At 38.1% G+C, this 14,514-nt stretch overlaps 1 protein-coding gene across 1 annotated transcript in view; it reads left to right on the top strand.

Annotated features, from left to right (window-relative positions):
- Nucleotides 1–12,159, top strand: part of NSMAF (neutral sphingomyelinase (N-SMase) activation associated factor) — a 75,963-nt gene extending 63,804 nt beyond the window's left edge. Inside the window, exons 20-32 of the mRNA XM_009892785.1 lie at nt 50–181; nt 595–637; nt 1,083–1,246; nt 2,676–2,784; nt 4,156–4,214; nt 4,935–5,002; nt 6,642–6,709; nt 6,946–7,069; nt 8,039–8,122; nt 9,156–9,306; nt 9,692–9,794; nt 10,758–10,867; nt 11,795–12,159. Of these exons, the coding sequence (XP_009891087.1) occupies nt 50–181; nt 595–637; nt 1,083–1,246; nt 2,676–2,784; nt 4,156–4,214; nt 4,935–5,002; nt 6,642–6,709; nt 6,946–7,069; nt 8,039–8,122; nt 9,156–9,306; nt 9,692–9,794; nt 10,758–10,867; nt 11,795–11,889 (1,310 nt within the window). The 3' untranslated portion in view covers nt 11,890–12,159. The remainder of the gene's footprint in view (nt 1–49; nt 182–594; nt 638–1,082; nt 1,247–2,675; nt 2,785–4,155; nt 4,215–4,934; nt 5,003–6,641; nt 6,710–6,945; nt 7,070–8,038; nt 8,123–9,155; nt 9,307–9,691; nt 9,795–10,757; nt 10,868–11,794) is intronic.
- Nucleotides 12,160–14,514: the final 2,355 nt, after the last annotated feature.

A 14,514-nucleotide genomic window follows, 5' to 3' on the forward strand; every position in this document is an offset into this window, starting at 1 on the left:
CAATACTGAATGGGATATCTTCTGCTTTAATTAACCTTTCTCTTGCCAGGTCCTGATGACTTTCTTCAGAAGAGCCAAGAAGCTTTAGAAAGTCAGTATGTGTCGGAACATCTTCATGAATGGATTGACCTAATATTTGGCTATAAGCAGAAAGGAAGTGAAGCGGTTGCAGCTCACAATGGTAAATGTACACTTTATAGAAATAGCAAAAGAAAAAAAAAGGCATGTTTTAGTTAGACAGGAATGGTAAATAACAGCATATCTGTAGTGCCTGATTATACAACGGTGCTTTTTTTTTTTTTCTTTTTCTTCATTGGGGGGTGTATTTAATGAAGCTTAAATAAGTAATCCTTCCTTTATGAAAGGACTGATTTCTTCTGAAACTTTCTTTGAGTCTCTTAGAAATCCTAAAATTTTTTCAAGTAAGAAACCCAGGATTAAAACACAAGATCTCAAACTCCATAGCTTGCTGAAATAGCTTAGTTGCTTAAATATAACTAAGTTGAGTAAAAGATACAACTTTTTTTATAGTAGGTATGCAAGACAATGAGCCTTGTGTATCTACATTGTACAAACACACTTACTTTTTTCCAGTGTTTCACCCTTTAACTTATGAAGGAGGAGTGGATTTAAACAGGTAATTAACAAGAATCAGAATGTTTTTGTTAAAGCAGTTAGCTAAATTTCTCAGTATGCCTCCAGGATTGCTGCTGGCTGTAAAAGTGCTCTGTATGTGAATGATGTAGCTCTTCCATTTTATACTCCTAAATATGCAGAGAACCAGCATCAGGTTGTCATTTTTAGTGTGCATGGAAAGGTTGTTACTTGAACATTTCTTCGTTCTGGCTTTTGTGAAATTGCTTTATTTTTTTTAATCGACGAGCATACTGTCATCATACATAAACAAAATTATGAAGCTGCCAAATGACTGTCACATCTGTGGTAAATAATTTCTGTAAGAATTTGTGATGGCCTGTAGTGCTGCAGTAACTGCATAGGCAGGCCCATGTTTTCAGGGGAGGGGAAGAAAAGAAAAAAGTACTCACCTACTTGGCTAAATGAAATATCTTGTTTTTGTAAAGTATTATGGACCCCAATGAAAAAGTAGCTCTGCTGACACAAATCTTGGAGTTTGGACAGACGCCAAAACAGTTGTTTACAATTCCTCATCCCCGAAGGATAATACCGAAGTTGAAAAGCTTGTCTCGAACATCTAGTCACAGTGTTTCCATAACTGAGTCTCCAGGTAAATGTATAACAGATAAGCTGAGGATGTAACAGATTTGTAATTTTGAGAAGTTCTGTATCTTTCTCCCACAGGATCTCATTATACAAGTCTCTTGGCCACTTTCCCTGTAAGCCAACTCAGAATAAATCCATGAACTAACTGTTAAAGAAAAACTGGAAAGACCAGTTTCAAATTTGAGAATACAGGTGTTGTCTTGCATTTTTGCCTTCTGTTCCAGTGGTCTCATCTGGGACTGTTCAGTCTCTGCTTTTGAAGCTGTGGGAGGTCTATCATCCCTGGCCTTTCGTGGCACTTCAAAATCAAGCTGGTATGACAGCAGCTTCAACGACCATATCTGCAGGCATGCTAAATGATGTAAAGATTTGTTCGTTTTTTGAACAGGGGTGCCTTTGGGGTGATCAATTGGCTTGGTCTAAATAAAACTCAAGAACTCAAATTAAGCATCTGAATTTTTTTCCTTTCCTATGACTTGAATGAAAATCTGTAAAGAAATTACTTCGTTTTCCCTATATACTGTAGGGACAATGTTGATTGAATAACTTCCTTCAAGGAAAGGGTATGTAGTACCATCACAGGCTGCTGTTCAATGAGGAACTTAGACCATTTTTCTGAAACTCAGATGCTGTGGTCCTCATCATATGTAGAGTGGTCTACTGTAAATTGGACTAGTATCAAATACAGAGGTTTTTCTTAGGTGGTTGTCTTCAATTCACTTACCTTTTGATGGCCTTCATTTTTAAGCAGAGAAGTGAAGATGAGCGCTGTTTAGTGTGGCAACCTGTAGCATCCAAATGGCAAGAGTGGCTTTGAAAGTTCTACGTGGTGATAATAATGTTCATAGGTGCTAAATGGATATGGTGGTATGCTGCCTAAGTCATTAACTCACAGATCACCATTTCCTGTTGGGTTTGGCCTTTTTATAGCAATTGACATCTAATTGTCTCAATTTTGTTGCTTTTTTTTATCCCTTAACTTTTGCAACCGTGCAGTGAAATGAGATTGTGACATAATAAAATCACATGCTGTATTGTGGCAGCAGATGGCTTTCCTGGTACCTTTCCATTTGGAAAGCTTTTGACATCACCATGGAACACCAGAACATCTCTGCAGAAAAGTTTTTGGTTTTTTGTTGTTTTTTTTTCTTTCATTTTGGAAATGTATTCCGTCAAGTCTCCAGTTCAAAAGCCCTGGTTTGGGGAGAAAAAACATATTTTTGACTGTGTAACCCTATGCATTCAGGAAGAGATTTGGAAAAAGAGTTAGTGATCTTGTTGCTCTCTGCATTAGCCCTAAGTTCTTACTGCTGGAGCTCTGCACGATTTCCATACTTTCATATTTATGTTTGCAACCTCAGCTACTAGTTATTTGAAATTTGTCTTTTTATATTCTGTTTGTGATGAAACTTTATTGTGGCATTTTATTGCAGTTTCTCCAAATGAAGAATCATTTGAAGATTTGACAGAAGAAAGTATAACACTTGCTTGGAACAATATTGCCAAACTAAAATTAGATGAGCGATATAAAATTCACAAAGAGTAGGTAGTATTCTCCTCTTCTTACAGTCAAAATTATTCCATTTAATTGGGGGGTGGGGGTATTTGCATGTCAGTCTGAATGATGGGTTAGGGTTTAAGGTAAATATTTTTCTTTGATTTGATTACGCAAAATGAGTTTATGATGGGTCATCAATCCAGAAAAGGTATTTGTCAACTTGATTTTTTTTTTATTTAATTTTTTGTTCCTTATACAGACGCAAAGCTAATTAAGTTCATTACCATTTTAGTACCTGAAGCAGATATTGATTACCTTCTCTAAAACTGTGATAGCAGAAGCCAGATAAAGACTTCCATTTATTTGTTTATAACCCCAGGAGGACCTAGCTGCTTCATCCTGTTTGATTTGAAAGGTTAAACCACTAAGTTCAACTACTGTACACCTCGAGCTGCTGCTGTATAAGCAGTTTGCCAAGTCTCCAGCTATGGGTTTTCAGTTAATCCAGGTACCAAACTACTGTTCTGATGGATTCCTAGGGAGCTGTGAGTCAGCGGGGGCATTTCAGGTGAACTTTGAAAATGCCTAACAATGAACAACAGCAACTATATTTTAAAGAACAGATCTTCCTTTGGCCCCATCCCTTTTCCAAATGGCCGGACTAGTATGAGGATTTCTTACTACCTTGAGTGCAGCTACTTTCTTGGTGACTGTAACCCAATCTAGAAAAGAAACATTCTCTTGTCCAGAAAACAAGGTAATATTTCTAGTGAGAAAGGGCCTCTGTTACAGATTGTTAGGGTTAGTGAAGTCCTGATCCTGAAAACAGACTTAAATTTCAGCTTTTGAGTTTTTTGGTGTGTTTTTTTCTTTTTTTGAAGACTGCTGAGGAAAAAAATAGAAGCAGGTCTGTATAACAGAATTTTGTCTGTGCAGAATGCTCAGTGCTTCCTAATGACTCACTCCCTGACATAAGCTATAGGTCTAAATTTCTAGACTGTAGTGACTTTGCCAATATCAAATTTGAGGAGAAAAGACATGCAAGTTCTGATTCCTGACACTTGAAGTATTCAGTATCTGCTTGTAGGCAGGTTCCTGACTCTTTGTAACTAATCCTAAAGTGGAAATACTGAATGTGAAATTTATTTATCCTCTCACGTGGCCATGTCCTTTCTGATGAGGACAAAGTTTTTTGCAGAACAATATGGGGAACCTGTACTGGACTTCCACGTATTATATCAAGGTATATTTTTGTCTCTAGGCCTATAACACACCACTGTACTGCTTTTAATCTCCTTGAATGTCTTAGCTCTTACAGAGATCAAATAATACATTTCAACTGTAGTCAATTTACAGTATGGTGGTTAAGTTTCAAAGCCTATGAAATCACCTATAAGCTTACTTGTATTAAACAGGGCAATTACTGGAATAGCAGTCACTTGCAATGGGTCTTCTGTTTTCACTACATCCCAGGGTAAGTATTACTGCAGAGGTATTTACTAGAACCTGCAGTGTAAATGCAGGTTAATATTTTGTGAACAAAATGGCATGAAACTCTGAAATGTAGTTACGATTTAGCCCCATGAATATCTTCACTGAGAGCAAAATGAAGACAACATTAAATGGAATATTTCTGGAATCACTGAGTTCTGTATTTTTTACAGTCATGAAGGGAGTGGCCCTAATCTTCTGCCAAATGCAAGATTCTTGTTTTCACTTCATGCTCAATTCCCTCTTACTGTTTGAGGGAGTTTCAGAATGTATATGTGAAGGCTACTTCTGCTTGACTTTTGGATTGTCACCTTTGAAAGTCAGATATGGTAGAAATTAAGTTAAACTTGTATTTCCTGTAATAAAATGGCTTAAGTCCATGAATTTGTTAAGTTTTAGATCACTTTGACTCAAGGATTTAAATATTATCTATATCTAGGCTTGGGAAGGTGGTAACTTCTTACTTTAGATACCACAGTTCTCTTAGAGTTTGATGGGCATGGGGGACTCCATCTGTAACTGGTGCAAAACAGGCTAGTTCCAAGCTCACGTCACAAGCTTTATAAAGAGTTTCTCAAAGACTATGAGAAACCTATACTTGCTTTTCATAGTAAGATATTTGAATATTCAAACAGGAGCAAAATTACTAGTTTCTATAATATAAAACAGTTCTTTTATTTTCTTTTTTTTCTATTACCCTCAGATTCAACTTTGAAGATGTTTTCCAAAGAATCAAAAACAATCCAGAGAAGTGTGTCCTTCTCAAACATGGTAAGTTGCTGTCAAAATAAAAATGAGATCATTGGGAATCTTCTGAAAGCTACTTGGAGAAATGGCTCTTATCATACATCAATGTCTCTTTTCTTCCCCTGCCTACTCTATTGTATTGTGTGCGAATAATTTAGTGGAGTGAAGTGAGAGGCTGTCAGACCTCCAGGGAGGCAGAGCATGTTCTGTGGACACAGGAAGGGAGCATTAAACGGTTGCGCTTTACTTTTGTGCTAGCTCTGTTTCGAGTTGTCCTACTATCCAGGGAAGAAGGGCTTGTGATAAAGATAGTCTGGCATGAGCAGAGGAGTCTTCCTGAACAACCTTGAACTGCCACTGGGACCAGAATCACAAAGCTTAAATTCCCCCCATGTGCTCACATCCAGCATTGCCTTACTGCTCCCGAGTGTTTGAAGGCTGTGAGTCAGCTGGCAGAGGAGAACCAAGCACAGGGAGTAGAATCTGTGCTGGGAGAATTTGACCCGTCCTTCCGCAATGAGCAGTGATCTCAGCAACCTCTGAACAACATTTTTCCGCTGCTTCTAAAACAAAAGGAGACTTTCATGGAAAGAGATTCTATATTTGATTTTCTGTGTTTGAGCACTGAGGACAGATCTGGGTCATAGAGATTGACTCCTAACTGTCATGTGCAGAGTCCTTGTTTGAGGGAAGACACTAGGGTATATCAGCCTTCTCTGTACCCTCATCTCTCAGGGGAATAGAAAAGGCAAATGGGTTGCCCAGAGAGAAGCCATAGCATGCTTTAACAGGTTGCCAAGTAAGTTGCAGGGCTAGGGCCTGCCATGGCACACGCTAAAACGTGAATCCAGGTACAGCAATTCCTAATGCTTTAGCCAAGGCAAACTCAGGAATGTTGTTTCTTGGCACTGTAAAAAGGGAGCTCTTTGCGGACTCCTAGGCCAAAAATCAGTTTTTCATGAGCAGGCCTTGTATACTCTTTTTAAATTTTATTATTATTATTCTCTCTGTAGTTTTAGTGCTGATCTGTTGCAGCAATGCTAGAAGCAGTAGTCTTTTTACAGTCCATCAGCTTGCTGATTTTTAGAACAGATCTAAAGTATAACCAGTAGAATTAGTGGGCTGATTTTTATTTATTTTTTTTTTTAAATGGTGATGGTAATGTAACTGAGCAGCTGTCTGTAAAGAATGTTTCTTGTTGAGAATAGTAGGAATTAGATAGGTATGTTTGCTCTTTGAAGCTGGGCTGATATGTAGCTGTCATGGAGAACAAACATCAAAGGAAACCTTGATTTTTAGTTTCTGTTAGCTGTTTGCATCTGGAATTGACAGTAGCTTACAAAATGAAGAGCTGACCCAGTTTCTCCTGAGCAAGGAATTGCATACCATGTCCTTGAAATATCAGCATTTTGAAAAAGCAGATCCATCAGTTTTGCATGTGTTTCTGAACTTCAGTGCTACCTTTGTATTTACTAGGGATTAAGTATTCTTGCTGTTCAGTGTCCAAACAAGGTTTTTCTTGATTAGTGTTCAGATAACACCTATATGTTGTGTGTTAGAAGATTAAAATGCTTCTTGTTCTCCAAAAGCATGTTAATGCACCTCTATTTGATTTGGGGTAGGAAATTGAATAATACTTTATTTTTTATTTTTTTTCTTACAGGCTTTATCATCTTGTCTGATCTTACCAGGAGATACCACTGTCATAAGTTCTTCATGGGACAATCATATGTGTGTATTTACTTCCTATTAACTTTATTGAATTACATTGAGTGCCTCAGTCATTATGTTTATGGTTTTAGGTAATGATACAGAAATTCATTGTTAAAATGCAGTGTCTATATTTCTGCTTCTTTTTTCAGTCTATTTCTGTTGAAATCGGTAGAAGCAAAGTTACTTTCATCTATTTAGAAAAAAACATTTAAGTTTTCTGAAGGCGTCATTCTTTTATAACCTCTTCCTATTAGATATTTTTATTCAATTGCATTTGGAAGACAGCAAGACACCTTGATGGGACATGACGATGCAGTCAGTAAGATCTGTTGGCGTGATGGGCGTTTATATTCTGCATCTTGGGATTCCACTGTGAAGGTTTGTATATGGGTTTGTTGTACTTCAATAACTGTTTATAGCTAGCACTTTTTAATATTCAGCCAGCAAAACGCTTTGGAGTGGAAGTGTTTCTAGAGTATCTTCTTCATTTGGCTTCATCTCAACTCTGTTTCATAGAATCATAGAATGGTTTAGGTTGGAAAGGACCTTGAAGATCACTGAGTTCCAGCCTCCCTGCCATGGGCAGGGACACCTCCCACTAGACCAGGTTGCCCAAGGCCCCGTCCAGCCTGGCCTTGAACACCTCCAGGGATGGGGCCTCCACAACCTCTCTGGGCAACCTGTGCCAGTGCCTCACCACCCTCAATGTGAAAAATTTCTTCCTAATGTTTAATCTAAACCTGCCCTCTTCCAGTTTATATCCATTCCTCCCTCAAAGCTGAACTGTTACTTTAAGAAACTTCATTCATTCTAATGTACTGTAAATATGGGGGGTTTGGAGGCAAACTAGTTGTTGGAGGAACTGGAATATTTTGTCACCTTGACTGGTGATTCTGTTTGCTGAGTGGAATAGGTTTCTAAAATGCTTAAGTTTAATAGTTTTTTGTAACTTATGTTATTCAGCTAAGTGAACCAGGAACTTGCTAATCTAAAGAGCATGCCTACAGTTAGGTGGAAAGATAATTTGGAAGTTAGAGATAGGAACGAATTTCCCAAAGCCTTCTGTGTATGGTTGTTTGGTAAGTATACGTTCAGTGCAGTGATAACACCCGTACTTAGGTAGGCTTCTGTAACCTGTCTGGAATCGGCGTAGCCATGTTTAATATGTGGCTCGGCTTGGGGTAAACGAGTTTAGGTGCCATTTGTTGTTGCCGTGTTCTGCCACGTAGGCAAGGCCCACGGTGAACACAAGCAGCCCTTCTTGTAATGTGAGAATTCAGTACTGGAGAAACTCATCCAGAGTTATGCTAATGCTTCCTTGAGCAAACTCAAATATCTGTGTTGCAGGTGTGGCACTGTGTTCCTGGAGAGACCTTGAGCAATAAAAAACACCACTTTGAACTGCTTGCAGAGTTGGAACATGATGTTAGCGTAAGTATGTGGATAGGGATAAGGTATCTCAGAATATGAAGATTAATTGCTCATCAAAATAAAAATCAAGATCGAGTGGTAAAGCACAAGGATTGGGTTAGGGGGCTGAGGGGGTGTGTTGTTTTGGGAAGTGTGTGTGTAGGTGGGGTTTGTTTCATTTTGGTTTGTTTGTCTGAGATGCGTCCTGCACCAGTGTCACCTGCTTCCCCAGTTGAAAGGTCCATTTCTGGTGACTGAAGCAACAGTAGGAAGAGAGGTTTCTTAATTTCTCTCGCTCAGTTTGTATGCATAAAGTACCAGGGAGGACTCGGGGTTTTTCTGTTAGCTTCTTTGGTTTTGAAAACAGACTATAGTTTTTAAGTATTTTCATGGTTACAGCTTATTCTTAATGTACCTTTGCCAAAGGCAAGCAAATGAAAAAGAACTCGTCCAAGTTGTTTACCATGCAATAAAATATATTACTGAATTTCACTGTAAATATATAAACGCATTGTGTGCACTAGATCATAAATGTGTAACTGCACACTAATTTATAGCCTCTAATGTCACTCCAGTAGGCTATTTAGAATTACTGTGTTTTAAACCTTCTTAATAGTTTTTTTTACAGGTCACAACATAGACATTTACTGAAACAGTTCTGATAAATATTTAAGTACTGTACCCAAGAGAATTAGAAACAACTGATGACTAGGAAGTTCTTTAAAAGTAAAGAAGAATTTTACCCTTAAGGATAAAGTCTTGCATTTAGGTGGAGTGTGGGTACTGAAAGTAGGCTGAAATGTCGATTTGCATTTCTGATTATGCAAAGAAAAAGCATTTTAAAATACCATCACAGAGACCTATCTTTTACTTTTTATAGGCAGGATTTTTAATAATTGTACTTAATTAAGGATGTTGCAGAATTAAATGTAAATTTGTTTTGTAAAATAATATCTTCTTATGGATAATAGACTTGCTTTGTGTATGTTTAAAACCTGTCTTGAGATAGCTTATGTGAAAGGATAGGAAAATCATGGGATGTTTAACTTCCTAGGTAAACGCAATCGACCTTAATGCTGCAAATACTATATTAGCATCTGGAACCAAAGAGGGCACCATTAGCGTGTGGGATGTTGCTACAGCAACAGTGTTGCACCAGTTGCCATGCCATTCTGGGACTGTGTTTGATGCTGCTTTTAGTCCTGGTACGTTGGATTTCAGTTTTTAATATGCACTGTTTGGAGTTTCAAAGGGAATCTTATTCATGATTTCATGTCATATACCCTTGTTATTGGAATTACTAACTTTAAGGGGGATGGTGAAGTGTTTTGGACTGATATGTTTCAATTACAAAGAATTTATTAATTGTATACAAGGCCATACTAGACTGTAAACCAGTGGTCTAGACTCTAAACCTCTTTTGTTTATCGCTGCTTGCTTGGAGACTTAATTTACAGTACATGATCTATAAATAAGTAGGTCAGGCAGTCTAACATGCTGTATGGCAGGCTGTTTTGGTAACTCGAACTGAATGTCTAAACATGCTTTTTTGTTGTTGTTTCTTTTGTTTGCTTTTTCTCTTTTTTACAGACAGCAGACATCTACTCAGCGCAGGAGAGGACTGTTGTTTTAAAGTAATAGATGTACAAACTGGAATGCTTATATCTTCTGTAACCGCTGGTGAACCACAGAGGTAATTCTGAGACCGTACAGATTATGAAGCTGCGTGGCCAACTGAATTAACTGTGGAAATGCTTGATGGTTGGGGGTAGCAGAATAGAAAGGGCAGTAATACCGGCAACTTTGTTTTATTGAATTACTCTTTAAAGTGCGACAGCTGATCTTCTAGCATGTTGTGTGCATTATGATCAAGCTTTCCAAACTGGGACAAAACCAAACAAGTATCTAAGTAAATAACTCACATTTTTTTCAACAACTTTAACTACCATAAAAGATGATGAGAGCTGTAGCTAAGCAGCTCTTCCAGTAGCTGAGCTATTGACAATTTCTAACAAGTAGACAGTTCTCTTACTTGAATCATCTCTGTCAATAATCTTGATTTTTTTTATTTTTTTTTTTTTTGCGCAACACTTCCTCTTTGTTTCAATAATCTAAGATTGGCTATTGTAATTAAAGAGCGATCACTTTGTTCCACAAACCAAAATGCATACAGTTCTATATGGTTTATCAGGGAAACAGGTGGAATGCTTACTTAGTTACTGGAGTAAAAATATAGCAGCCATGCATGGAGTACACTTGTTAGTGTTTTGTATGTGTGTATACATAACTATGCATATGCATGTGTATACATTTTTTAATTCATTTATTTCCCTGGAAGTCCTCTTTGCACTTCAGGTGACTGTTTCAGGAACATGAAGTGACAGAAGTGAAAGTGGTGGCTCATGAGAGCACTTGGGTACCATACACATGTACAGCTGACTGGGTCCTCTTCTGTTATGTGAATATATTTCATCCTTCTGCCAGGGGAAGGTCTCGCTGGGTCTAGGGCAGTCAGAGAAGCAAGTCTGGGTCATGACCCTTTAAAATAATTTGGGAATAACCTTTCCAGAAAGACTGTGTTAAAGGGTAGACTTTCCTTTAGTTTCGTACTTCAGTTTTCAATTCTTTTTGACTTAGTTTGGAAATGTACTTGCAGATGCTTCAAATGGGATGGAAATACCATCTTATCAGGCAGTCAATCTGGTGAATTACTGATTTGGGACCTTCTTGGAGGAAAAGTTATTGAAAGAATCAAAGGACATACAGGTACGCCTGAACTATTCCTATTCTCAAATTGAATGGAAGACTCCTATTTCCCAGCTCTGTTAGTATTGAAAAGTTTGAGAATCATCTGCTCAGCCAGTTTTATCTTGCTGTTAGTGTGATCTGGAACACCAGAACTAAAAGTAGGTCCCTGTAAGCCAATGGAGGAACATTGCTGTTCACAAGACTGAGCAAAGGTAAATTACTTGGGATTTTTCTAATTCACACACAATCACAAAAGTCAAAATTTTTCTACCTCATAGTCCTAATAAAGTGTAGTACAGACTGTGAATCTAACAAGAAATCAAGTAAAGTTCATTAGAAAACTGTTTTACATTGAAGCAGCCTATAAATCCCTGTGCATCTGTATAGCCTTCAGTACATTAGCAACCGGGGTGTGTGAAGGAGAAAAACTATGTCAGTTTTATTCAGTTTGGTTTTTAAGGCTGCCTTCATGAACAGTTGTTTCAAACTTCCCTACTATAAGCTTGTACTCTGGAACTTGACCTGTATAGAGACCATTCTGCAGTTAGGGGAGTCTTTAGAAGTGGGCTTCAAGGTATATACTAGAAGATGTGAATAGACTTTTAGTATGAAAAGTCCAGATGGCAGAGTGGAAAATCACAGTTTCTACAGCAACCTTCTTCCCTTATCCTCATGAATCCTTTTGCCAGCGTGCCGTCTGCATTCTGCACTGCAACTGACATTGGCCCTCTAGTACCCAAAGTCTGCTGGGGCAACGTAGCATAAGGTCATTAGGTGGCTGCTCTTTCTCACTGTAGAAGCCTACGAAAATTCTTAGCATATGTAGTGTCAGTGTAATCCAAACTAATGATCAGATGATCCTAAACTCTCTTAAAAAGATCCATCATCCTGAGTACCATTTTTATTTGCATTTGGATTTAACTCTTTGGGTTTTTCTTTCCCCAGGTGCTGTAATGTCCATGTGGATGAATGAACAGTGCAACAGTGTTATTACAGGAGGGGAAGACAAACAAATCATGTTCTGGAAACTGCAATACTAAGTGCCTTTCCCTCCAGACATTTAAATGAACTCTTATTTTAAACCAAACCTTTTAAAGGAACTTAACTGTGTGCAATGATGGCTGCAGAAGTTCAACCAGATAGGAAGCTTTGTTCAACTACAACTTTCTATATTATGGTGACTTCACTGAGAGCTCTTAACTTCCATAGTGTATGCATTTGTTTTTCGTGGACTATCATACTAAAAACGCTTGTCTAAAATAATATCTGAGATGAAATTAAAGACCTATTTTTCTGTAATTAAAGAACTCTCAACTTGCAGTCATTGTATGATTTACATAGAATGCATCATAGCTTGCTCTTTGAACAGGTTTCAAAGAAGCATTTACATTCTTAACCTAAGATGTCTTTAATGATGCTTGCAGCTTACTGCTGTGTCTGGTGACATAATGTATGTACCTCTTGTGTAGTCAGTCCTTCTTCCTAGTGAAGATGCATACTTTGAAAACTAAGGCAGCTGTTGCTCTGAGCAGAGGTCAGCCTAATCTGCTATCTGGTCTCCAAACATGGTTATTTGCAAAGGTGTAAAGAAGAATAAGAACATATTCTGTATTGCTTTTTCCTATTGAAAAACAGCACTAATGCCAAACATAAAACTGATCCCCTAACGGAGAACAGCTGCACATCCATGAAATGTATTGGTATAAATCTTCCCCTAATAATGTGCCTGAAGTTAGTCTTATGCTCCATTACTACTGTCTTTCACTTCTATTACTATCCTTATCTTAATAATCTTCAGCATCTTCATGTTTTGTTTGGCATTCTCAGCCTCTTTCAACTCAAATCATCTTTGAGATGAAATTTAAATACAGCTTTTAAACAGAGCTACAGTTCCTGGGTTTATCCAATCCCTTGTTGGTTTAACCCAGTGACAAAGTAGTGTTGCACTAGGCTTACTTGCTCTGTAGGACTTAAGGATATGATTTCCTGCAAGGAGCTGTAAAGAATTTAAAGAGTGACTTGAAGTAGTCTTTAAATGGCTTATTACAGCAATGAGCAGCTACAGTTACGCTGGACTTTATTTTTCAGTAAGGTAATGGTTTGATGTTAAAGCAAACTGCTATTTCAGCTGCATTACTCACCTGGCTTAGCCAATAACTGAATTTTTATGTAATCAGTGAGTATGTGATGAAGGCACAAGTGGCAAAAGCTTAAGCCATATCATGCCTGCTGTTACCAGCCTTAACCTTACAGCAGAATGTTTGGTGTGGGCCCTATTCCTCCACCTCTCATTATATTTATTTCCCAAAAGTCACATTCTGCACTTGCCTGGAAATGTCCTAGGTGACTTCTGGATTGTGTTACAGGCTTTTTATGTGGTGTTGTTGCTTGTGTACCTCCACCCTATTGTATTTTGTCAGTGGCCCACAAGGTTTAGGTTTTCTACATTACAGTACAGTCTTACTGTAACTTGTTTTACATTTTAGCACATCCTATTTTTGTATTTTGTTCCTGCTAACGCGCAATTCTGCCACTCAAGTTATATTCCAGTGAGCTTGAAAATCAGAAAGGAACTAGCTGAGCAATAGTAAACTACACACTTCCACACCTGTTTTCTTGATGCTGTTTCACCCAAATTTTGGGCACATCTGTGCTCTTCTGTCAGTAGGGGGCCTTCTACTGCTGTAAGCCAGAGGAAAGTGACCCTGAAGTGTTTGACCCCTGCATTTTGATTTCAGCTACCTCAGAGAGAAAATATCCTTAACTTTCTTTTGCATAAATATGGATACATACAGTGCATAGCTCCTCAAGTATATCTGAGGCTTGCTTTCTCCTGTAGAGCATGCTCACAAAATAGGAGGCTTCAGGCAGCTGTCATTGCCTAAAGTAGCCTCAGGGGATGGGGGGAGGCATGTCAAGTTAACTCTGTTACTACATTATATATCATCAGCAGAAATGTTTGGGTTTTCTTTTTAATCAATCGGAAATTACATTCAGACCAATAATTCAAAGTTTATCTATGTTCATACAAGAAATTACATTCAGACCAATACTTTCTTGCAGCTTAATTCAAAGTTTATCTATGTTCATACATTTAAGTATAGCTTACTCTTCAATGCAAGGTTTTTTGATTACTTGTTTCCCTTTTGGTTGCTACAGCTGGAAGGAAAACACTTAAGTACTTGTACTGAAGACTACCTCTGTATTATTACAGGGAAGATCCAGTGGAAGTTACAGCTGTCTGTTTGGTAACAAAAAGTTTGTAGTATTCTTCCTCTGTGGGTTTAGGTGGCCAAACCCCACTGGTCAAGCTGTAATACGGTAATAGGTTTGCTTAAATGAGAAGTTTTAAAGCTTGAATAAGTATAGAACTGGCCCCTGCTGAATCATCAGCTCCTAAGTAAAAAATGGGTTAGATACAGAGATCAGCATTTCAGTAATACCTTGGTTTGGGCTCAAGGGATTTCACAGCTAAGCAAACTAGCTTGGCCAAGGAACTGAACTGCTACAGGCCACAAGTCCTATGCCCATAAGGCTGAATCATACCAAGGCTACACACAGTCAGCAATTATTGCCAGTAAGTACTTGCCAGAGTGGTTCCAGAGACATATCATTTAGTAACCAAACAATCCAATTAAAATGGCTCCCAGGACAAATTTGATCAC

The sequence above is a fragment of the Charadrius vociferus genome, unplaced genomic scaffold, assembly GCF_000708025.1.
Source record: "Charadrius vociferus isolate BGI_N301 unplaced genomic scaffold, ASM70802v2 scaffold79, whole genome shotgun sequence".
Lineage (NCBI taxonomy): Eukaryota > Metazoa > Chordata > Aves > Charadriiformes > Charadriidae > Charadrius > Charadrius vociferus.